At 41.5% G+C, this 24,363-nt stretch overlaps 1 protein-coding gene and 1 long non-coding RNA gene across 5 annotated transcripts in view; one reads left to right on the forward strand and one right to left on the reverse strand.

Annotated features, from left to right (window-relative positions):
* Positions 1-23,948, forward strand: part of LOC111242982 (uncharacterized) — a 61,706-nt gene extending 37,758 nt beyond the window's left edge. For 2 of the 3 annotated variants that reach the window (XM_086988808.1, XM_022787975.2), the window contains exons 4-8: positions 309-565; positions 966-1,221; positions 4,929-5,061; positions 12,750-13,013; positions 20,533-23,948. In XM_086988808.1, coding sequence (XP_086844934.1) covers positions 309-565; positions 966-1,221; positions 4,929-5,061; positions 12,750-13,013; positions 20,533-20,701 — 1,079 coding nt within the window. In that variant the 3' untranslated portion in view covers positions 20,702-23,948. The remainder of the gene's footprint in view (positions 1-308; positions 566-965; positions 1,222-4,928; positions 5,062-12,749; positions 13,014-20,532) is intronic. The other variant, XM_022787983.2, reaches the window with a different exon arrangement.
* On the reverse strand, positions 12,669-19,593 carry LOC147758772 (uncharacterized). Of its 2 annotated transcripts, none has more exons than XR_015327579.1 (2): positions 18,094-19,593; positions 12,669-17,528 (listed from the first exon to the last, which is right to left on the reverse strand). It is a non-coding gene; the product is annotated as an uncharacterized LOC147758772 (long non-coding RNA). The 2 variants fall into 2 exon arrangements; XR_015327577.1 differs by having other exon boundaries at positions 18,066-19,593.
* Positions 23,949-24,363: the final 415 nt, after the last annotated feature.

The raw sequence follows: 24,363 nt of genomic DNA on the forward strand, positions 1-24,363 counted from the left end.
CTTATAGGAATCTGTAGCTATTCAATAATTGAGCCAAGCATTTCGTTGTCTTCGTCGTCGTCGTCGTCAACGAGCAAAGCTGTCGCTAACTGAGTTTCTAGGTGAACGAAAATCGAAACTGAGTTTTCACCGGTATTACCTTAAATTACGCATCATATTCATGTTAAAATGACTCCGTTTGCAACTGTTAGCTATCCAGAATTTTAATCGTGCGCTCCTGTTGCATCTTACGAAGGCTTGTGTATACATACGTATGCAGACGATCTGACTGACTTTTGCTGATATCTTGTTTTGCTTGTGGAAAGAAGCTGTGAGCACCATTATCAACTTTGGTCCACCAGCAGCTTCGACGCCTTCATCTCCGTCTCCATCAGATAGCATCATCACCGGTCGACCAATGCAAGAAGGCCAATTGCCTGTGAAACCATTGACGCCACCCACACCGTTGCCCTCTGTTCCTATTCCTCAACCCTCTAGCGGCCTCGAACCGATTATCCAGGTTACCAAAACGCAAAAGCAACAGCGTCCAGAAACTGTTGTCAGCGCACGAAGCTTTAGCAATCCGGTACGTCATTCTGTATAGCGAACAGTAACAACAACACGACGCTGTTCGTACAGCCGCACGGTCACACACACGTCCTTTAGGAAACCCATGAATCAACCAGTATTTAACAAACCGTATGGCTAACGGCCCGCCTTGCTACGAAAGCCACCATCATGCAGCTTTAGTCTTTTACCGAGACTTACTTTTTTGAACGTAAACCAGAGCATCGCCTGAATTCTGCTCCATCTTAGCTATAATTTCTCTTTACGTTCTGTGTTGAAGACTAACGTGCTTAACATTACGCGTGTCTCTCAACGCTCAAGGACGCTAGACACAATTTGAGTAGGCTCAGATTAGACAGTAATAAAGAAACGGAGGCATTTAAAAAATGGCGGGATAATGAACAATATTAACGTTACAGTTCGATGACAACCCGCTCTCACGACCGCTATCGGTGCCCCTTAATGTGCGCAACCCCAAATATGAATATGGCGGTTTCGTGCCAATCTCAACCAATGGAGGCGGCGGGGGTAGCACGAGCATCAATAGCGCCGCGGCCTCGCCAGCGACGAATTTCGTACTGTCGTCTCCTGCCGTTCGATCTGAGAAGCACGTTCATTTTGCTAATGGATTTGTTATTGAAGAGGAGCCAGCTGCCAGTTCCCCAAGAATATCCGGTTAGTGCTTAGCAAACTTCCGCTCTAGCTTTTCACGTAAAGGCACGCCTTTGACATTGCACCTCTATCAATCACTTAACCAAAATTACCATGTTATGGTTTGATGCATGGTGGCGATATTCGCTGGCGTATTTGCATCTCGTTCTATCTTTCTATAGTAGGTAAATACGATGGATTTTTTCCTCTAGTGTACGGGCTGCTAGCACAATGTCACTGTTCTCCCCTCTTATGTAGTCCAACCACTTTGTCTCTTATAATTTCTGCGCTATAAATGAAGTTGTTTATGGGATTTGGCTTAGTTACTCGTCTGAATTTTCCTAGATGTCGTGCTCGCGTACAGATCAAACCACTCGCTACGTTTTTGAACAGGCTGTTTTAAAATAAGTTATAATGTGTCCGTCGGCGAAGATTCACGAAAGATTCGGATTTTCCAGAGCCACAGCCGTCATCGAGTGTTTTGTAGTAGACCGTTGTAGCCTTGCTTATTACCGGTATTCCGATTTTATGAGGGTCCGTCTTGAGTTTAAGAAAGTAAAAAATCGAGGTACCTTTTATTTACTGTCGCCCTGCGTTGATCCGATTTAACATGAACTTACGGTGCTAGCCATTTTGCTGTGAGATGATCAATACAACTGTAGCAATTGTAAAAGCTCTTAGCGTCACAATAACACGGAAGTATCCATGGGAATATGTGTCTATTCGACTTCCATCATCACCTTAGCTTATTTTCGTTTAAGAAACGTTTCCTTGTCCACCTTCACCCGAATTTTTTTTCGTCCATCTCAATTGTAGTCATCTTGGTTATTTGCGAAATTCTAGCGGCGGCTGTTTGCATTATGTCAACCATCGACATTGTTGTTGTTGTTAGCATAAATACTATTGCTGATGCTGTTGATACTACACACTTCCCTAGATAGGTCTTTTATCCTGTTTTCTGCTTCCCCTTCTTCATTGCTTCTCTTCTTTATTATAAATATATATATGACGCTGCTGTTAGTGCGATTTAAGCTATTCGCCCACAGGCCACTCTGAAAAGCCCATAATAATACTTCCGCTTGCGTTTTATAATTTAGCCATAATATGCTAGATTTGGCAAATAATTATTTGTTTACCACCATTTAGCACTGAAAGCATGCGTTACGATCGCTTTGAACGCACCAGGCTGCAAAGGCACTGTTACTCTATTTATTAAGTGATTGGCTTTAGCCTGCACAGCCAATAGGCTCTCCAAACGCTATCTATCTTTTTCGTTTTAAAAAGCGCGGCAATAACAACAAGCATGTGACGAAAGCGCCACGTAAACATTCTCATTGTTTCTGTTACAATACATCAAACGGCTTCGCGGTAGCGTCGGCTGGCATGGAGACTGCATGATGACTCAAACCGTTACCGGTAGAGATAAGAATACAAATTTTGGGTGTTATATTGACCTGCTATTATTAAAGTTCATTTTTATACACTTAAATTCAACAGCTTTTGAAATATTTATGTCAATGCCGTAATCATTAACTGGCAATAATTTCAATTCCGGCACAATTCGCAAACAAAACAAACCAAAGTAACCGAAACGCATTTAGCCAAACGTTTTTCTTTTTTAAACCCAAGACCGCAACGGATTACGTTCACTTCCAGTCCTAAATTCTGCCGGTGGCCGATGATATTAATTAAACCTGATAAGGTTTCTGATGCTTCGAATAACGCTTGCGTTCGGCCAACTTTTAGTTACTTTGCTCAAATACATTTGACTGTGCATACGGATACGTAAACTCATACGTATACAATGTATACGTTTATATGTGTTTGCTTGCAGAGCTGAGGACACATTAGGGCGTAGCCACACTTTATCTCATGCTCGAAACCAGCCCTCAGAAAACTGTCTACTCGCCTTATGTACATATATATAAATGATTGCCATTGTGCTCCTTGGCATTATCCCATCAGTGGACGAGCGATACGATAAAGGATGGCAGTCTTCTAATAGTAGCATTTTCAGAGCGTCATTGAACTGCCGTGCGCTGAGCAGCGTCTTCCGTTGCACAGCGATAGGTCGTAATTGTAGCAAAAGCAATCTCTTTTTCTGTTTTTTTTTCCTTCTTTGTATCACTGGCCATCCATCTTTAGGAGCTGAATGGCAGTCTTAGTAAGCCGCGTGAGAAACGACATGGAAAACGGGAATTGGAGAAGCCAGGCGCCTCAGAGCAAATTTTGAGATGTGAGGTCCGCTGACTAACTGGATCCAGTCTGGGGGGTTAACTAGGTGGTCGGCAAATTACTTGATCGACGGAAAAATGAACGCATAAAGGGGGCAATTGGTACGACGCGATAACTGAGCGAGGTAGCTGATGCTGTTGCTCCTGCTGCTGCACGCCCGCTCGCTCATAATAAAATGCACGCTACTCCGCCATCATCGAACCCTCACGCCGCATTTAACGTCTTTTTTCTCGCGGTGAAAACTTGCTAGCCCCAACAGGCACACAGAACGGCAACTGTTGATGCCGCAGCGCTACGGTCGCCGAGAGAAGCCATTAATGCTTCCTATTCGTTTAGCAGAAGTGGCTTCGGCCATAGTTTGGCTGGGCCAACAGATCGCGGATATTTGTGTCTCTTTTGGCGTAGCTCCCTTTTACAGGGGGTCAACTAAGGAGAGTCGGTGGCCTTTGCGAAAAATATAGGACTACAGCATTAAGTCAGGAGAAGATGGTGCCGTTGTGCCAATAATTTCATTGCTGCATCGACGAGCATCGGACAAACATCCAAATTCATATACTCATTAGCATCATGCGCCACTTCACGGTGGTAGTTGTTTAAAGAATTTGTTCACGAGCCAGAATCTTGCGCAATGCATGCTCACTGTTTCAACGTGGATCGAAGCTGCTGGGCAGACGTAAAATGTACTGTTAGGTCTGATGATCCTGAAAGATCTCGCAAAAGCAGTGTATTAATAGTATATTTTGAAGCTTTTCCTTGTGCGCGCCAACAAAGACGGAGATGGCTATTGTGTATTAATGAAGACTACGGGCACTGGAAACATGAACGTATTTGTTTAGTCGTTAATAGTCTATTTGCTTCAATTGTCACTCTAGATAAATGACAATATTCTAAAGAAGAATACGTAAAGAAGGCTAGATCAAAACAAGTTACCTGTCTTCGATTGTGTCGCTAGTTCTCATTCGTGCTAACTGCAAGTTATTGTTGCTGGCCACAGTAGCAATATAGTTGCTGCTGTAAGTGCCAGTAACTTTTTTTTTATTAGCCTTAAGTTAGAGCCCATTACTCAAGTCCGTTCTTAATTATGCTGTTAGGACAGGTTTGTCTATTGAGCGTTCTAACTCGTTGAATGTCAGATAGATATTAATGTTTGCAGAAATCATGATTTACTTAGTTCTGTAATAGATGATGGTGGTGAGATCGTATTAAACCTTGTTTTCAACTCACACGGATTCAGCGGTATATGTTGTTCGTTCGATGCCGTATGTAGGTATGATAGATACGTTGCTACGTCTTTTTCTGGTGGCTATGCTTGTTGGATGACTATGCTGTTTGTGCCTGTTGGGAGCCGGGCGGGGTAACTAACACGTTGACGCTGACCTGCCATGACGTTCGTTCACTGCACGCGCTACTGCGATGGCGTCTCTATTTCGCAATGGGGTCTCCTCGCGATGGTGTTGACTGAGCAGGACACGTGTACTGATCGCTCGATCATCCAGGACCGGTGGTTCCGGGAGCCGTGGTGCGGGACATTGCGCCATACAACCTCGTCAAGAAGACAACGGCGCTCGTCGAGACCTGCCAGACTTCGAAACAGGACTTCTGCGTCATGGATGACGAAAGCTACCCCAAGTAGGTTGTTTTCGTTATTGTTACTTTTGATGTAAAATTTAATGGCTGGAAAGTATAGTAGTCGGGTAAGAAGTACAAAGAACTACAGTAAGAGTCGCTGATCTATAATAGGGGGGCGCTGAGGGTCGCGGCTCCAAAGAAAGAGATCCTGGTCTGTGTCGCATGGGCAGGATTTGAACTTAGCCTCTCCGTTTAGTAAGCTGCCGCATTATCATTGCGGTTTCGATACTGTACCCATCATATGTGAAAGCTAAACACATGAAACGTTTATGTACGCTGCTCTCGGGAACTGGAAAAAAAAACTACGTTTAAAAGAACGACTATATTTTAACTGAATTTGTCTAAGAAATGTCGTCCTTTGTTGTTGGTGTTATGTGACATAGCTCGATAACGAAAAATCTAAATGGGTAGAAAAAACGTCGAGAGTGCCACCCTAGTGTTTTAGTAAACTGGTACGGTAGAGAGAATCCACATAAATAGTATCAATAAAAGCATATTGATCTCTAAATAGCAACGTTTGCGTCAAACACCATTCTATTAAGTGCGTTGTTAGCACCACAGCAGCCGGGTTTAACTAGTCGTATCGATTCAACTCTCATTGGTGCTAGCTATGATGATTGATCACATCATAAAAAGGAAAATACCTTAAAATAAGGATTTGCTGCTGGCAATTCAGCATTAGCTCAAAGAAATGACGGCACCAAAAGCATCAGGGTTCCGATCTTATTGAACGGCGATAATGGAGAGTACATGTGATTCGCCAAGCTATATTACTGAAGCATTGAATTGTATCACACCAGAGGCGCGTCATCTCCATGGAAAACCTCGTTTTTAACTACTGTGCTACTGTGGAAGACTTTGTAAAATAGTCAGAAAAAAAAACGTCAGATATCAAATCTCCGCGTTCACAGTTCCTGTAACTGGCTTTTTCAATAACCTGTTACGCCATCAGTGAGAAGGCCATGCGGACGCTGGTTGTCTGCTCATATGACGCACACCACTTACAACTTTCAGATAAAACTTTCTTTCGGGGAAGCGTATCGCTGGCTTCTTTAATTCGTCATAGATGTATAGTTTTTTCATACGAGTTACTACGATCACGCCCGTGTGTGTAACGGATATACGGATAGCTACCTACGCCTGCAATAATAATCATATTAGCTAAACAAGTTGGGTTGATTGCACCGTCATCGTATTATATGATGACATGTTGGTAACAAAGGAGATCGCCATGTAGATGGAGAACGCTTGCGAGTCAATGGATTGTATCGAGGTGATTAGTTCCGTTATGCAGCTGTGGCGTGTTGCTGATGCGACCGTTATAGTTATTTTACCATCGCTTCTCAATGAATTTCTGATCAACTAGCTGTGCTAAGGACATTAGAAGCGCTGTTTGATGGTGAAACCGTCACGCATCAGCCCAACAGGCCGTAGACGTCACTCGTCACGAAACATTGTGGCACTGGCGCGTTGCTATCACTTTTGTTACGATTAGTATAAAGAGGATTAGCTGAAAAACAACGTCCCTATCGAAAGCGTGTCGATCAGACTGCGTCCGCAAGGCTTCGAAGCTACAGAAAACGGCTGGATACCATGAACGTAAACATGTAAACGTCAATGTGGCTAGCAAGAAATATACTGACAATTTAGAAAAGACCGGAACATAACGTCAGATAGTTACGTACAGAACAAAACCCTTATACTAAACCGTACTTTACAAATAACTTAGAGTCAACAGTCTTCTTATATGTCTTTATCCTCTACTGAATGCTTAATCACGCACGTTTGACCGTATGCTGTTGTTAGTGTTAGCTCACATCTTTACAGTTAGCTCAAAATCGTACATACATGATTTTTGCAAATGACCAAATACAAAGTTCATGGGACACAAAAATCAAGTTCTGACGTTAAACTAAAAGCAGTTCGTACAGTTATTATTCTATGCAGTTAATCACTAATGCTGCACACATACTTAGTATTTCGCCATGTCAAAGGGGTGGATTTCCTAGAATAACTTTCTCCATCTTCCATTCACGCCTGAAAACGCACAGACTTTTCATTGGGTGAAAACCGGACGAGTATCAGTGGAAAAAGGTCGAGGGAAACTTCGGCCGACACACATGTCTGCGTGCCCACTATTTGTCGTTGGCAGACAGAATACTGATACTAATTTGATCACTATAGTTAATATAAGCGAAATGTTGATACTGAGCGGTATTTACTATCGGGAGCGGCAACGCATATTGTTGTACTTGTATAGATAACAAGTGACGAAAACATTAGTTAGGCAGTCCTATTTAACTTCGTAGTTTATTAATGCAAGTTCTTTTAATCCGCAGGACGTGGAGTGGTAGAATATCACTGGAGTGATAGAAGTCCTACTTGATGCACGATAGGCACATACGTATCAGGGCTGGTACAGTAGACTTTCGCATGATCAATGCGGAAATAGACACTAAATTGAGGATCATTCCAACAAGCAATGATGTGCCAGGTGACGAAGGCCTATAGCTGTTAGACATCGAAAAGCGAACTCGACAGTTTGTTGTTAGCTAACAAATCCTTTGCTTAACAGAGAGGTGAAAGACCAGCTAGAACTAATATATGTTTAGAGAGTTGAGACAAGAATAAGCACGCATCGGTCCTACTTATACGCTTCGGGGAACTGGGAACAATGCACGTCATTACAATGTAGAGCTTCATTGCATCAACGCGTTACGCGTATGAGCCTCTGCTAAAGTCAGTGTGTCGACGCGCGTTTCCCCATTCGCAACGTTAGAAGACTGAGCTGAATCTCTTGAAGATTCATTTCCTATTGGCCAACTGTTTCGGCAAATCTTAAGTTTGACCTTTGATAGTTCTAGAGCAGGCGACTTTTCTTCGGTATCTTCTCACTGGTGGCGCCAAGAGGCTTTGCTTTAGAAAAAATGGCAGCGTTTTTTACTCACTGAACTAGGTTAGAGTTCTGTGTATCAATACGATTATGATCAGTGAATAAGATTAATCGTGATGTTTGATTACACTGGGGTAAACTATGACTGAAGTCTGCCTAAAGGAATCATAGCATCCTGCCGTTAAGGAGGCGTGAACTACTTGAGAGTAAGTTGAAAAGTGGCCGCCGAAAATAAACTCTGTTCTAGAAGAAACCTTATCGCCAAGTGGTCGTAAAAATAGAGCTAAAAAAAGCTTGAGCTTCCGTTTTTAATATCGATGGATTTAATTGTAGGTCACTGGAGTTGAAGTACAATTGCTGACACCTGGTCCAACAGACGAGAATCGTCTACGATGAGCTTTAAGTTCATCGTAGACGATTAACTTTGGTTGCGTGTTTCATCAACACGGCATTCTGCATCTTCGTTCTGCTTTCAAGCTATCTTCTGCTAATAAGGGCGATGATGTTGGCAGCAGTACGAATTTTTCTAGCATTTGTAATATTATTACTTTTTTGAAATTATTATCATTATCATAAACGTTATAATGATTAGTTTTAGCTTCTTTCTCTATGTTCTATGAACCTGCGTAACACCGAATTGGTCCAGTCAGTCATGCCTTCGTTTTTGTTGTTTTTTTTTTTATTTGCTAGCTACAATTTTCTGAGTCGTTTCTTATGCATAGCGCAATCATTATAAACGTACCCATGATAAATTAATTTATACATTTCGCTGAGTTTGTCGGAGCTGTTCGTCGCCACATAAATGCCGCTGGTGCTTTTAGTTTCCTCGTGAACCAAAATCTACATGTATGTTACGCTGCCAGCTAAAAGACGGGTCAGCCCAGTGAGTCAAGCAGTCACCTACTACCAACGCAAGGATCACAGTCACTTGACCCCGCTACCCAAATTCTTTAGCTTCCACAGCTGCTACGTTCTCTCGATTCTATCTTTATCTTTTTTTACTCTTTTCTTTTTTGTTTATTTCTACGTTCTATCACCGTATAACGATTCGGCGTGTGTTTGCGTGTGTGTGTGTGTGTGTGTTTGCGTGTGTGTGTGTGCTTTCTATTAATACTACATATCGTGGTCAGCCCGCTCTCAATGGTGGTCATAAAACGATGATGCTGCTGCTGCTACTGATGATGATGATGAAGATAAGAAGAACGGTAATGGGCTTTTATTTTTTTAGAGAGGACTGGGACACTTGGTAGATTGGTTAGTGGCGGGAGCGGCAGCTATGCTTGAATCGCTAGAATTAAAGAGAGAATTGAGACGACCAATCGTTGAGCGAAGATGGAAGAATGTTTTGCTGAACGTAGAATAGACAAAGGAAGCATTGAGACGTTGCCGCTATTATTCTCGGTATCTAAGATTCTGTTATACTGAACATCGAGTCCATTGAATAGTCTGGTTTTGTGGCGATTCGTTACCGAGAAGATTTAATCACCTAGCGATGTTTAAAATAATTTATGTTGTGAGAAAATACTTTTGCCTGTGAGATCTGGCCGAAAACGGAACGATTGACCCATCGCTGTATATAAAACCTATACGAAAAATATTTGCGTTAATTGAGGTTACGTAGAGCCCGCCCATTTAATAAAAATAGATAAAATCATGCGGAAACCAATGAAATACTATTGTAAGCTTGTTTATGTAGAAGTGACAAGAAAGGCATTCTCAGGTGCATGTTAACTGCATTCTAAATTTTCCCGACATTTTTTCGCATGAAACATGAGGTAGGTCGTGTCGCGTATATGGACGCAAATTTTATATATAACTTCTATTGAAACACTTCCCCAGTGTCTCTACTCCAAAAGATTCGGTAAATATATATATATATATATATGTCATACATAACACGAGTGAAACAGTTCTCGGAAATGGGTGTCCTCATGTATATGCTTGCTAGAAATCTAATTAATATAAGTTTTCGTTTAATCAGGTGAGCAAGTCATAGTTTTCCGAGATTTATCAGAAGCGCTCTTGCCAGCTACCAATGGTACTTTACAATACAAAACACTACAATTTCCTATCAGAAACTGTCTATGTAAAATAACCGTATTTTCATTGCCATCGTGAGGCGACGCCATTCGCAGCAGCGAACGCACGGCAAAATGACCAAATCAGATTGGCTGACCCCAAAATTTAATGATAGCAAACGAAAGCATTACGTACACTCTGTATAATGAGTTCTTGTTCCTTTTTATCCGTTTTAGTCTTTCCCTCATACCGTACTCCCCTCTACACCCCTCACCCGAAAAATCCACAACACTTGATGTAGCCTTTAATCACATTTGGGCTTCTACGTGTGACACCCATTCGCAAACATATGCAACCCAAGCTGCGTGCTACAAGTCACGCTATCAAGAGAATCACATACTATTATAATAGTTGACGAAAGGCGTTCTTTAGCCTCTATATATCCAACTAAATTTGTCGTGAGATAAGAAAATCACTGTCATAGTATTTATCTATGTGTGTTTATATAGTGCTCATTTGGTTACACTCGAAAACGTCTTAAGCAAACCATGTAATAGGATGCAACAGTTGCAGAAGTGCGTGCAGAAGTGGAATAGCTGGTTCTAGGCCGATGCTGGCTTCACAGTGGCACGCGTCACCTCTGAACCATTTTCATACTTTTTTTTTTTTTTTTGTTATTGCAATTAACATGTGTGCGTGCAGAGAGAAGGCCGAGCGAAAAAAAAATCACCCAGTGCGAATTTCGACTATAGAAATAAAATATATAGAATATCCATATATATATATAGACGTTGATGATCTCTATTTATGCTAACTTCCGCAATTGATCTTTGGGAAATTGCCAAGTTATTTACGGCGTTTACGCACCACAGAAAAAATGACGGCGTCTTTGGTAATGATATTTGGTTTATATACTAGTATCCTTTTATTAGTATTTAGGAATAAGCCGTAGTTGCTGTTTATAAGATAGCTAAAAATGGAGATAATGGCACAGAACGCATCGAGTACAGGCAACGTCTTGTCGTGCAATATCAAACACAATGGAGGATAAGCTTAATTTTAGAATGATCTTTAACAAAACCCTTATTGCGGATGGTGGAAAAACGATTTCTCTAGAACGCCGTAAAGAAAGCTCGAAAAAGCGAGTTTAATTTACACGTTTATCGCTTGTAGTAAAGTACAAGCAAAAAACTATTGCGCTACGAAATCATCCAAGTCAATTATATTATAGAATCGAATGGAAGGCAGTTTGTCCATATGCCCTGCGGATGTGGTCCCACCAGGTGAGATAGTGAGAAACGTTACGATAACGTTGAATGATGAAAAAAGTTTTTAAACGGAAAATTCACACGCTATTTACATGCGGCATGGTATCTATTCCACAAATTCATGCATTTTTTACCGTTAGTAGTTAGTTTCCTTATTCCCTAATTAAAACTAAAATTGCTCATGTCATAGCAGGACCTCATTATCTTTATCCTGTCAGCACAATTAAGCTGCATTTTATAGCGTAATTTTCCTTGCGTAGGTGTTCGCTAAGAAGCGATGTTCTACCTTGATTTGCATCTAGCCGGAAAACACTATATTGTTAAAAGCAAAGATTTTGCAAGTCGTCCATACTGTACCGTTTAAAAAAGCAACCGTTTAGAGAAGTCGTCGACTTCTTTCTTTCTATAACTATACGTGTATGAACACGGCGTCTTGGATGGCTACATTTTTAACTGAAAGCAACGAGGCCTCGTTGCTGCTGCTGCTGCTGTTTCAAGTCCCATATGCACGAGAAATTTTGTGTGAATGAAGAAAGCCATTTATATCTAATATATAAACAATAATTCATTAATCGTATTTGCTCGTGGTGACGAAAGTTCGCTGGCCGTTTCCTTGCCACTGTGTGCCAATGTGGTAGATTATCAGTTGGACCTTAAATTCTACCCAGACTAAATCCATTTACCAAATTGTACCAGAATGTTGCCTGTGCCTCGGTGAACCTCTTCAGAAAAGATTGAATTACCAGCGCCCAATGGATAGTAGTGTGTCGTATTACCAATTTTAATACAGTTTTTCCTTTGAAAAAAAACGAGACAACGGGTGCGAGCTGTAACGGACTGCCGGCCGATATACAAACTGAATAGGAAAACGTCCCATCCCCAAACTCGAATTCTGAGCAAAAAATCAGCGTCCGTTCAGATATCCAATGTCGAGACACGAGACTTTAATGAGATGCAACACTCCGACGTATGGACGGCACTCGTTAAAATCGTTTACCTCGTTCTAACTGACCGAACGAACGCATACGGCCCATTTTATCGATCTTTCGATTTTATCGACGGAGCGATGTCGAACTAAGACCTGGATTTGGACGTACGATGTGGGCTTTAGAGGGCTGCCTGAACAGAACTAGTTTGTAACAGCTGAGTCTTTAATTAGCGTCCCACCCGTCCAGCAGATTTCTTTATGTACAGAGTGTATAAGCTAAATTTAGGTCCTATTAAATTGAATCGTATGCTCCGCAACAAAAAAAAATCTTATATTAACGACAGGGCCGTAGCTCGTTATATTGTGCGCGCAGTCCTATTGTATATTGTTTCTCTACTCTCGTATCTGTGATTCAGAATAGTTCATTAAAAACTTATCCATCAACTGGAATAGAGGTCAGCATCACACAATCATCGTTATTTAAATAAAGATGCCTACCTTCAATTTTTTCTTTTATTATCTACACCGATCACCCAATGCATACAACAAGCTTCACTGCCTTCCCTTGGTAACAAACCAGGTTGGAGACCGAACATTTTCTACGCAAATGCGAGCACCTACTCGATGCGATGTACGTGAGACCTAATGGAGGAGCGGGATCCCAATACAACGCGACGATCGGAGGCTTCGCTGGCAGTGGGAGTGGCGTCCTCGGCGGTCGTCCGCTCTGCGATGCGGAAAGGAAAGCGAAAAGGCTGGCTGTCGCTAGGGATATTCATGGCCAGTGGGCTGTACTGATACAAGCGGGCAGATGGCCTCAGAAGGCGCACGTCACATTTTGCAGGTAGGCTCTATCGCCTGGCTTCTTTAAATCCTGGACTATAAACCAACCGATTAATGTGCCAAAAACATCAGATCTATAGCTAAGAGGATATCTGCAAGTACTCATATTTCTGTGCTTACCGACCTTCATTTTATACTTAGTCGCATCGACAAATCCGACACGTACGCTAAATAAAACGGATATAAGCACACAAAGGTATAGGATATTATCAAATTAAGCTGTTTATAATTCTCTTTTTTTTTTTTTTTAGCTTATACAGGTTTTCATGATGACTACATGCTGTAATACTTTAGATAACTGTTTAACAAATATGCTGTTCATCTACGTTTTTGCACACTATGTTTATATACGCGCCACTTGAGAAGAGGTGCATTCATCAGGTTCATTCAGCTTACAAGTTTAAAGCATTTGTTATATTTTATATGAGTACATTTAATATGCAAGTAGACTACTGCAAACAGTTCTTCGAACATCGTTCTTTTCTAGGTAGGATTTAGGCCAAACGTCTGCCCTACTACGGAATATATTTGTGTGTAGACATATACGTGCTCTTACTATCCTTGGATCTGAGCCAAGATGTTTAATACTATTTCAAACATTTGGTGAGTGTACGGCAAATAGACCGCTACCGTTAATTTGACATTTACTTTGTGTATTTGCCGCTTGCTCTCTTCAAATCTTCTTTATCACCATAATTTTGTCAAGAAACTCGGATCCGTGCCGTCATCTTTTTCAAGATTATCATGATATACACAATGTCGTTGATCAAAGTTCTCGTCCTAAGGGTGCTGTGTCCTTTATCGCGCTGAGTGTCTATGTATGTGTTGTAGGTCATTTATTTCTCTAGACACAGATGTCAATCCAGATCTTTTTGATAATTTATGTTGAGAATCCCCTGCTAAGTATATGGGCGCCGAAACATGTCAATTAATTATGTTTTCTGTCAAAGCGATGTGTCGGATATAAGATGTGTCTACTCCCCAGGTGTTACATGCATCCACCTTTTCGGCCTACTTTTTTGAGGTGTTCCTTTTTCGTAACTAGTGTATATCCAACGTCATGACTCGGCATTGTTATGACTAACACAAATATAGTCCGCATAACGTCCTGTTCGCGATTTCTATCGTAATTGCCACTCTTGATCGTATGAACAAAGTTCCTTGTCGTTGTGCTAGCCTGAGGTCAACGCATCCCATACCTGAACGACATAAGTCGTCATTGACTCTGACACATCGACCATCAACACCTCTTCGTATCCTTCTTTTTCCGCTTTATTCTCATCATTGTGCCAGATTAATCAATTGCAGCATTTATAGTACTATTAGCGACATATTTCGCACGCGTAGAAACCGTTACGTCAGTCAGGACTAACAGTCCGCGGTATTTAACTTCTTTCTATAGCGACAGACTTTGTCTATCTGGACTTATGTTTCTTCACCTTTCCTTGCCTATTAAGCAATGGGCCTCGTCTTTTTTTGGTCTGGTTGTGGCCTTCATCCATACGCATTTCAGCCTGTGCCAGTGATTCATTCCCTTTATGGTCTATCAGAGTTTCCTATTTTATCATACGATTAACACAAGGCCTCCGACATCAAGCCATGACATCTCTAGCGCTCTGATGCTGGCCAGGTTTCATGCTTGTAAAACCAAACTCTTGCGCGCTCTGATTGAAATAGATAGCCTCTCTTCATTTGTAGCCCATCAAGTTTCGATCTTTCAGACATAGTAAAGTGATCTTAAAGAAATTGATTAATTTTTCCCTGCCTATTGCGGCCGTTACTAATATCTTTTTGTTTACGACAGCGACAGCTGCTATTTGATTTCTTTCGTCACGTGCCACTACGATGGCCCACTTGATCACAAATTTGCCGAGTTATCGTATTGTCTTGTTATCATTTCTTTCTTAAAAATTCCACAATTTGATATACGGAATTAGTTGGCTATGATAAGTCTTTTCCAGACAAAATTGAAGAGTAAATGAATCGGCTGAGTGTAGTAACATCGAGGTTGACTTTGTTACACATGTTATGCCCAACGTAATACGACTTTAATGCGCATCTTCTTTACCCACTTCGATGAGGTTTCAATTATTCAGGCGGTTGCGTCCTTTAGTCCGCGAACTAAACAGACAACGCAACACATGGGAGACAGCCATAAGTTGGGCGGATCCGGGTGCTTTTCCATGTGTCCTTGCGTTTGGCTACAGTTGCTCCCCTTTCGTGTCCACTATCTACTATTTAGATATTCATAGAATTTCACTGTCTAATATCTTTCTCTCAGTTAGTTAGAGAAACTGTGGAGATCCACGTTTTCCAACACGCAACGTAAAACAAATCACTAAATAGACATCGTTAGTAGGAATATTCCTTATCTTACACGTCTCGCATCTCCCTGTGTTATGATCAATATGTGTATATGATTCATATCCTACACAGTCAGCCAGTTACGAATTTTCATCTTACTCCCTACAGACCTGTGCTCTATGCAAATGTAAATACTCAACATTATCATTCCTGGTATAGCTGTACCAGCAGGAGCAGTATTTGCGTGTCCTGTATAGAGTTTTTGCTTTTCAAAAGTTGCGGATACCTTGTGGAGATTGTCATCGCGTCAACTACATCCATATACTTAGATGTATCGACCTTCTGGAGCACTATGCCCACGACCTATAGTAACTCCGTAATGTCTTCTATGGCCAACGCGAAGCGAGCTTTAGGTCGCCGCTGTCATTTTTATATAACGCTTTTATTTATGGCACTATGGGTTTCTTATTGCTGCTTCTCTTGCGACTTTTTGAGCCGTCTATTTTTCACATAGACGCATGTATAAACGCTCGTACCCACCTAGCAAATTGTGTTCGTTAAGGTTTCTGCTAAGGCAATGAGCACATCATAATGTAACAAAGGGTGTTGTTACCCACTAAAGTAAGTGGACATTTGTTGGACAGAAAGGAAGGCTGTGAGTTGTCTGGATGTTGTACATCATCCACTGCAGTATTATCGTCGTTTTAACAATCTCAGCCTTAGTCGCATCTGTATCCGAGTAGAAACTTGAATGCGAGTATAGCAAGAATATATGTGCATTATTATATTTGTACATAAACAGAGCTTTAAATATTATGGGTCAATGGTAATCTTGGGAGAAACCTATTCAAGGGTAGAATTCGTTTGCGAGGAGCACGGGTGTAATGGTCTGTGATTTCAATCGTTGGGACCAGATTCAAACGAACAAGTTGCGGCTGTAATAACTATGCTAGTTACAATTTTAAAGTTACTTCGCTCGCTTTCACATTCTATCCTCTATGCTTTCATAAAATTTCGCTTAGAATATTTCCCCTACTCCAGGCGACTACGTAGTACTACGATACGAGGCTTACTGCGAGGCGTCAGTTAACGCCGTTTGACACCAGGGCGCGCAGCGACTACGATGCGTCCGCCACTCACAACCTGGACGCATCCTTCTAGCAACAGTAAAAGTAGTAATAATAGTTTTTATGCTGGTTTTACCTTTACCTCGATCTCTTTTCGCGTGCTTTTGCGGTCCTCCCGTTGAGACACGAATAAGCAGCGATGACAAGAATGGCCGCAGTCTAACCGAAAGCACCCTACGATGCTACCACGGTATAAGAGACGTTTCTATGCAGATGTTCGCGTATCAATACGCAACGCGGAAACGAAATAGAATACCGTCCGAATCTGATCCCACTCATGATGCGTTGCTTCACGGTGCTCCACGGTGCCAACTTTGCGTGCTAGCCTGTGATCGCGCGAGCCCCCCGCACAGACACCAGCGTCCCTAACCCAGCGACTGCCAAACGAAAATTCATGGTCCTCGCGTTTTCTCGTTTCCATTCCCGATGGATGCGGTGCTCGTATTGGTGGTTCGAACTACGGTGGCGACGGCCACCAGCGGGGCGTCATCTAAGCAACGTTGCCGCTCACGAGCATCATCGCCGTCGTTTCAGTCGCTGCGATGATAATCATTGTTGGCGTCATTTCTCTCGTGAATGCTGTAGGTGGCGCAGTTTCGCGCGGTTCAACCGCCGAATTGAAATTTAGCACTTACAAAATTCTTCAGATTCTTTATAAACTTCTTCGTCCGTCCACCCGTTACCTCATGCGTTCATTCGTCTATAACGCAGCTTCGCATTTTTTTCGACGACTCACCAGCTGAACAACAGCGGATTGCGAACACCGGCACCGGCAATAACAACAACAAAAACAAAGGTAGCCAAGAACTCATGCCGTCGTGATGCACACATACAAATCGCATCATAGCAAGTTGCTACGATGTGTGGGTGTGTGATCGTGCTGCAATGGAAGCGCGTTTATTCCGCTGGGTTTGGGCATCAAGTGTAACCACGAGCAAATTTAACGTCCACTGTTGTCGTGGTCGTCGGTGTTTGATAAAAGGCACTAATAGATCACGTTCACTCTTGCTTTCGCGTCCTCTTAGGTAGACAAGTAAAGTGTAGGCCGTTCTCTATTCTATCCGTGCTTGTCCAGACGATCTAATCTGAAACAGAAAAAATAGACCGCAAGATTGAGAGCTTATCATATTGTTTCTAGCATCAGGCTATAGGATTACTTTCAAAAACTTGCCAGCAGAAAGGAACTTGAATTTGCCGGATTTCTTTGTAGTCTAGTCGTGTTCTGGGTTCCGACAATGTTCAACAGTAAAAAGCACGTTAGAGACTGTTGTGCAAGACGAAGAGGACAGGAAACAGCTTAATGCATGTATATCCATTCTCTTTGCCGTTGTTAGCATCCGTAGGTGCATTTTTTTTTATTGGAAAATTCGTACAGGCTTAGAAGTCAGCAAATTAAGTGTAAAGACATCTTTATTATAGGGACACTAAAGATAGCGGAATGGAGACACACGGTCTCAGCAGGCATTTCCTGAAACAAATATGTTGCATGACCGAGATCTTATCACTCTTCGGGATGAAGAAGCGGTCGGACAGAGTCGTGTGTCTGCGAGATTTCTTGTCATGCACAGTCCTTTTATAAGTGACACCGAATTCTGCAAAACAGCTTTAAAAAAGTGACTCACAATGTCTATAAAACACCGCATTCTATACCTTCCTCGCTTTTCTGCCGTGCATCTTCCGACAACTTGCTTGACTTTCAGAACGAAGATCACACCGTCAACAACTGCCTAGTTGCATTAAACAACATGGAAATCATTATCCGTTGTTTTTACTTTTGGTGATCATTTCAGCTGTTGTCAATGTCAGATGATCCGATTTTAATGATCCCATGAGATACGAACAGTGCACACGGCAGGCTTGCTTTCAAAGGACAAAAATATCTATGTCAGAGCGTCGAAAGGTTGTGTTTAGTCATTTCAGATCAAGATGAATAATAGGATTTCACTGAGAGATGCGTTTTTCTGGAGCCGGTCGCGAAATCGTTGTCGCCGGTCGTTGGTGTATATCCACTGACGTTGGACCACAGCACCGTCTGAAAGTAGCTATGTGTTTCGTTATGTTAATCGCTTCTGACGACTATCCTGAATTTAAAGGGGAGGGAACGTTTCGATTTTTACGATAACGGGAGAGTGACGTTCTCGTAGCACGTAGAAACTCTAATCCAAACAGACGTGTCAACGAAACCGGTCAGGCCGTTTTTGTCGTCAGTGGAGCCATGAAAGAACGACGCTTGGAAAAAAAAACCCCTTACAGGAGAGACAGCATTATCCGTATGACATGAAAGTGATAGACGTTTGCGGAACATCGTGAGCTCAGTCGTTTCACGGGCTTACCGAAACGTTTTAAACTAATACGAACGAAGTGAAGCTGGTCGTTAATGTAAAATCTGTGAAACACGATGATTTCGTAGTTTGTATAAGGGATTCCTCGCCCGTTGAAGATAATTTCAATAGACTATATATGCTTCCGCCCGATTCGATCAGTTTGCTTGCCTTTGCATAAACGCACGTATTAGACGTTGTGTGTTGACGCGAAAACTTTGCTGCTAAGAAGTCTTTTAATGTTTAGACTGTTTCAATAGAGTGGCTGACTCGCGAAGAAGTATAAGGGTATATACATATTACATAGGAAGTATAAAGTTAAGTTATATGTCATGAACGTTATTCATAAATCCACAACCGTGAAACTTCGTTCGATTTAAATGCACGTCTTCAGGTTTAAAATTTTTGACATTTACAATCTTCGATTAGGTCTGCCTTGTGGATTCCGTTCGACGACTTCGTTCCTGCATACCGATACATTTAGGTATTATACACCGCCTCATAAAATGATGGACATACGATCTTTTACGGCACAGGTAATATTCACTGCTAAATATAACTATTTGTTGCTGGCCACATAGACCATTAGCTGGTCAGCAATTGTAACTGTGTATCAAACATAACTAGAGGCTCGTAGTGTGTCTCTGTAAACTCAACACAAACTAATTGCTACCAGCTTTCTAAATAATGATTGCTCTTATCTTTACCTAAATCATATGTACCTGAAAATGAAAAAAAACTGGGCAGCGGCCCTTTGCACTTTCGATGTCCTAGTTCGACGCCTATCAGTTGGGCATTAAGTAAAGTGTTGAGCCCACATGCCCCTGCGAACAACAATAGCGGTCGAAATAATAGTGTATTTGGTGCGGTTGTCTTTCGTGCATCATCCGAGGTGGGCGCTGTGTTTAAACGTTAGGCTACCACTCTTGCATTGCGGCAAGTCCCTATGGAAGCCAAACTCTTATTCTGAGTAATTTGCTCACAATTCCGCTGAGCTCCCAGGGCTGAGATATTCTGGTACCACGAGACCGCAGAAGCCTTTTCAAAAGGAGATTTCGCTCAATCTATATACACGATATTAAGGTTAAGCAGAGTTATTAAATCTTGCCGACAATGGAGGAAGCGCGATGAAACTATACAATGAAGAGCGCACAGCAACAGGACCTATAGTAAATAAAGATCGACCACGACCTCGTTTATGTCCTGTATGTGGAGCTCTGCCCTACATGGTGTAACTAAAGGACTGCGAATCTGCTAAATAAACTCATCTACTGAATTTCTTGAGAGCCATGTGTTAATATGTAGCCGGACGAATTGTCAGTTCTCCAAATTTGCATACTGTAGACATTGTGATCCTTTGAGATACATGACCTTTATCCCAAATTAAAATCTATTAGTCAAGGACTATATATATATATATATATATATATATATATCATAAGCTTTTAGCATTCAAGTCCGTTTGACGTAGTTCTTACGGTTTCGCGACATCACACAGCGATTAACTATTTCTTACTTAGTTTTTAATTAACTTTGTTCAGTCATTTCCTTTGTACTTCAACGTTATCAATCGTAACTAAATGTATTTGCTTGAGTTCGTCAATTTACCTCAACAGTAACTTTAGTTCCCTCGACTCGAGATTTTATAGTAATTTCATTCGAAGAACTTATCGCTTCTTTTTGACCGGCTTGCTTCTCGCAGCGGCAGAAGGCTGAAAATCAACTCAGTAACCTTGGTCAAGTTTTTCTTTTTTTTTTTATTTTATAGAGACGAAGGTCGACCGTGCCAGCGACTTGGCGGCTGCAGCGTGAAAACTCGTTGCGTGCAACGTTTTGCTCCTCAGACACTAATCGCTCTGGATCCACTCAACCCCGAGGCTTGTCCCACCCTAAGAGCCTTTGCGTTACCCTCAGCCTGTGAATGCACCTCTGCCTAGGATTATCTTTAAAATCAACTTAACGCGTTATTTGGGCCACCTGAACGTTGCACTACCGTAAATTACATTCCACGTGCCAACAGATTACAGAATTCAACGGAACTGCTCTAAATCCACCTATACCCCCTACCCCCCACCGAGGATACCGAGTTGTCATGGAGTATTTGACACAACGGCGTCACTAATAGCAAAAATGTCGGATGGCTTAAGTGCCTGTAAACGCAACCCAGTTTGATTTAATTTCGCCGTAATCGCGTGCTGTGTTGCATAGAACAGTCGAAACTGTGTCTTTTGTTGTCTGACCTAGAATCAGGTCGATCAGTGTCCTAATGAAAGGGATGCAAAGTCAACGGCAAAACAACACGAACCAGCATAGATAAGAAAAACGAATTGCTCTCCCTCACCACTAACAGTCCTGCCTACCAACAAGCGCCGAGACCGCCGGCAACAAACACAGATCACGTTAACCCAACCGAGTTATTGAACATACGTCATATATGGAAATACGACTTGGACCGGACAATATACAATCTTAAGTCAAACCCTATAGACTACGAAGGTGGATACGTACCTTTGTGCTGATACCTTCCCGACCTCACATTTGAGTTTTCCAAACGTATTCGGAAAGCGGTTAGGCAATGGAAGAAAAATGAAGGAAGAAAAATGAGAGAGACTTCTACAAATTAAACGCTGCGAAAATTATTAATGCATGGCGGCAGTAGACTACTATCGTAGACCCAGGAGAAGGATTTCAGAACTAAGTTCTAGCGGTATGTATTCTTACTACCTATCAAAGACGAAAAAGTATAATAGTATAGATAGTATACTATATATGTAAGGCTGTGCACGAATACGATCACAAATTTTGAACTGAATGCTCGATTTAAGTCTTTGAAAAAATAATAAATACACAATACTTATGATAGTTCGCACGCTGTTACGGATAAGACGAATGCAACTACAATACCAGAGATACGCACGTGGTACCGGTGTTAAATAGCATGCTAAAAAAAACAAGCTCATATGAGCTCTCTCTCGCACCCCTTGCGATGCCGCTTCCCTCTGTTATTTGTCCGATGAATGAACTGCACGAACCATCTTCTGCGAATGTCGAATAGATACAGGCAAGAGACTTGTGCAGACGATATTAATCACGCTGATGATCACCACTCTGTTGTTCATTCTCATAACGTATGTTTATGCGATGGAGCAACGATTTCTGTCTGTTGAGGCTGTCAAAGGTGAACCAGAGGCGACACGGGTGGATCGTGCCATCGACGGATTCACCAACAGATGGACTCGTTCTGTAAATTCATTTACTCGCTTCTTATTAAGCACGGCACGCGGGAAGACGACGCCTGGAGTCTCGAAAACGGACCAGACGCTCCGATATCGTTTGCCAATGGCAGTAAGGCCTACTGGTGGGTCATTTTCTTTCTGCTTAGCAACAGATAGAAACAAAGCTGTGAAACAAAGGAAGAAGACGCCCGACTGTAGGCCAGCAGTACGAGGCAACAACAGCAACTAACAAAGCAACTAACAATCGGAATTCTTAACCATTCTCAATCGAAGGAAGCAGAAATCGAAAGGAAAAACAGTCCATAAAGGAAAAAGACCTTTGATTATCTAGGCTCTTGTAGAGGCCGACCTACGGTTATTGTAGGTCGCTACTGGAACATATCATTGAGGTCAAGATTGAGCGTCGCCAATGGGAGGCACAAAAAAAGAGCGTGCGCGGTGAAAAAATAACCAACGTACCCAAAGAAAAAAGGTCTTTTAGCCACGTTTTATCACAGCCACTTGCCAGTGTGTAAGAACCATTACCTTCCCCAGTGTATAAAAAATCACATAATACAAAACAGGGGTAGCCTTAATAAAATCTTGAGAAGCCCTGATTTTTTTTAATCTACTAATGTGTGCCTGTATTTTCGGATCGAGAAGCGTTTGCCTGAAGAGCTTTTACGTATATTGTTTGCCTCTTCCCGTACCTTACAGAAAGCTGATCGGTCACGATATGGGTCGATTGTACAAGTCTATAATGGGCAACCACAGATTTTACTTTTGATGAACAATGTTCCACACTTATTAGCTCCGAAAGACCTTTTAACTCCTAAGTCATATGGGTCGCAAATTAAGAAAAAAAAACCCGGCGTTCTAAAAAACTGGTCTTTTCCGCCCTTCAGGACAAGCATTGTTGTGTGTCACAGCAGCAGTCAAGTAATATCAATAGCCACGAAGGCGTCGGTTTCAATTGAGTCTCGTTACTTTACCTTCAATTGTACCACACGTATTACAATGATGATCGGCTGGCATGAGCTCACAAAGATGTCTGAAATACCTGGCTGTGGAGATTCGTCTGGTCATATGTTCTCGTGCCTTTTATGGTTCCTTAGCCCTCCCGCGTTTGCTTTGCTTACAGCATCAGTTTATATTGGATGCTCGTCTTTCCTTATTGTACACCTGTAGCAATCAGCTGTACACTTCGTTTTAGGCCCGACTGTTTCGCACATGCAGTAATTGTCATCAGGCTTGCGAGATAGAATTAAAATATTTATTAGATACTCAGATAAATGTCTTCACTTATTAGATATTTTTTATTTGAAAAGCTCCTAACAAGTGATAGATAGTTGCTGATGAACTTGGTGCGGAACGGTAGAACAATCGGGCTGACTGGACAATATATAGATATAGTAGAGTAAATAAAAAAAAGATATAATAATTACATTTATATAATTTATTGTATAATGTCCGTGGGCGACATTTTTAATTATAAAACGAAGAAAGAGATCGTACATTTGTGTTAACTTAAAACGATGACTGTATGTGACCTAGATAAATATATGCCCCTTGCGCCAATATCGACGACATTGGGTATAGAAAATAATCTTAAACGATAAAAGACGAAACACTAGCTGATTGTCCGCTAGTAGTCTATTGGCTTTCAGGATGAATCAAGCATATTCGAAGAAAGTAATACAGGTTGAAGATATTTAAATAAAAAATAGAGATTTTCTTTGTATATTGTCTGTAGTGTAGACAATATATGGAACATATATATAAGAATATATATATATATATATATAAGGTGCTGTCACACCATACTAATTTTACTCATATAGAGATATAAGGTATTGTCAAGGAATGATTGCAACAAGAGGCAAAGACGTGTTGAAAACTGAGAACGTAGAGATAAATAAATGTACATGTAAAGACTTGGATCAATAAACCTCAATAATGACGAGTGCAAGCCTTTTTGTTTTATATACTCATAATCACTATCAGCTCAACTTAGGGACAACGGGTTGAGTGACAGGCATGCTAGTATTTAAGTACTGCATAAAGTACAAGTTAGAAGCAACCTGTTTGACTATAATCCAATCGGGCTTCACATTAAACAAAGGAGATATTTTTTCGCCTTAACAGAGACCGTGGTCCACCTGATGGATATGACCAGCAAACCGGATTTTTTGTTTGCTTTTTTTTTTTTTATTTCTACTTATTGCTGTTATAGACTTTTTATAGACCTGAATGTGCTCTACATACTTGAACGTTTTCCTAAAGGTAACTAAAAATGGATTCCGAGGCCTACTTGGTAACGAGAGGTGCCTTCGCTAAAAATCAGAATAAATACTAACCCACGCTGTGGAGGGAGCGCATAATAA

Source organism: Varroa destructor, unplaced genomic scaffold (assembly GCF_002443255.2).
Source record: "Varroa destructor unplaced genomic scaffold, Vdes_3.0 BEIS01000001.1, whole genome shotgun sequence".
Lineage (NCBI taxonomy): Eukaryota > Metazoa > Arthropoda > Arachnida > Mesostigmata > Varroidae > Varroa > Varroa destructor.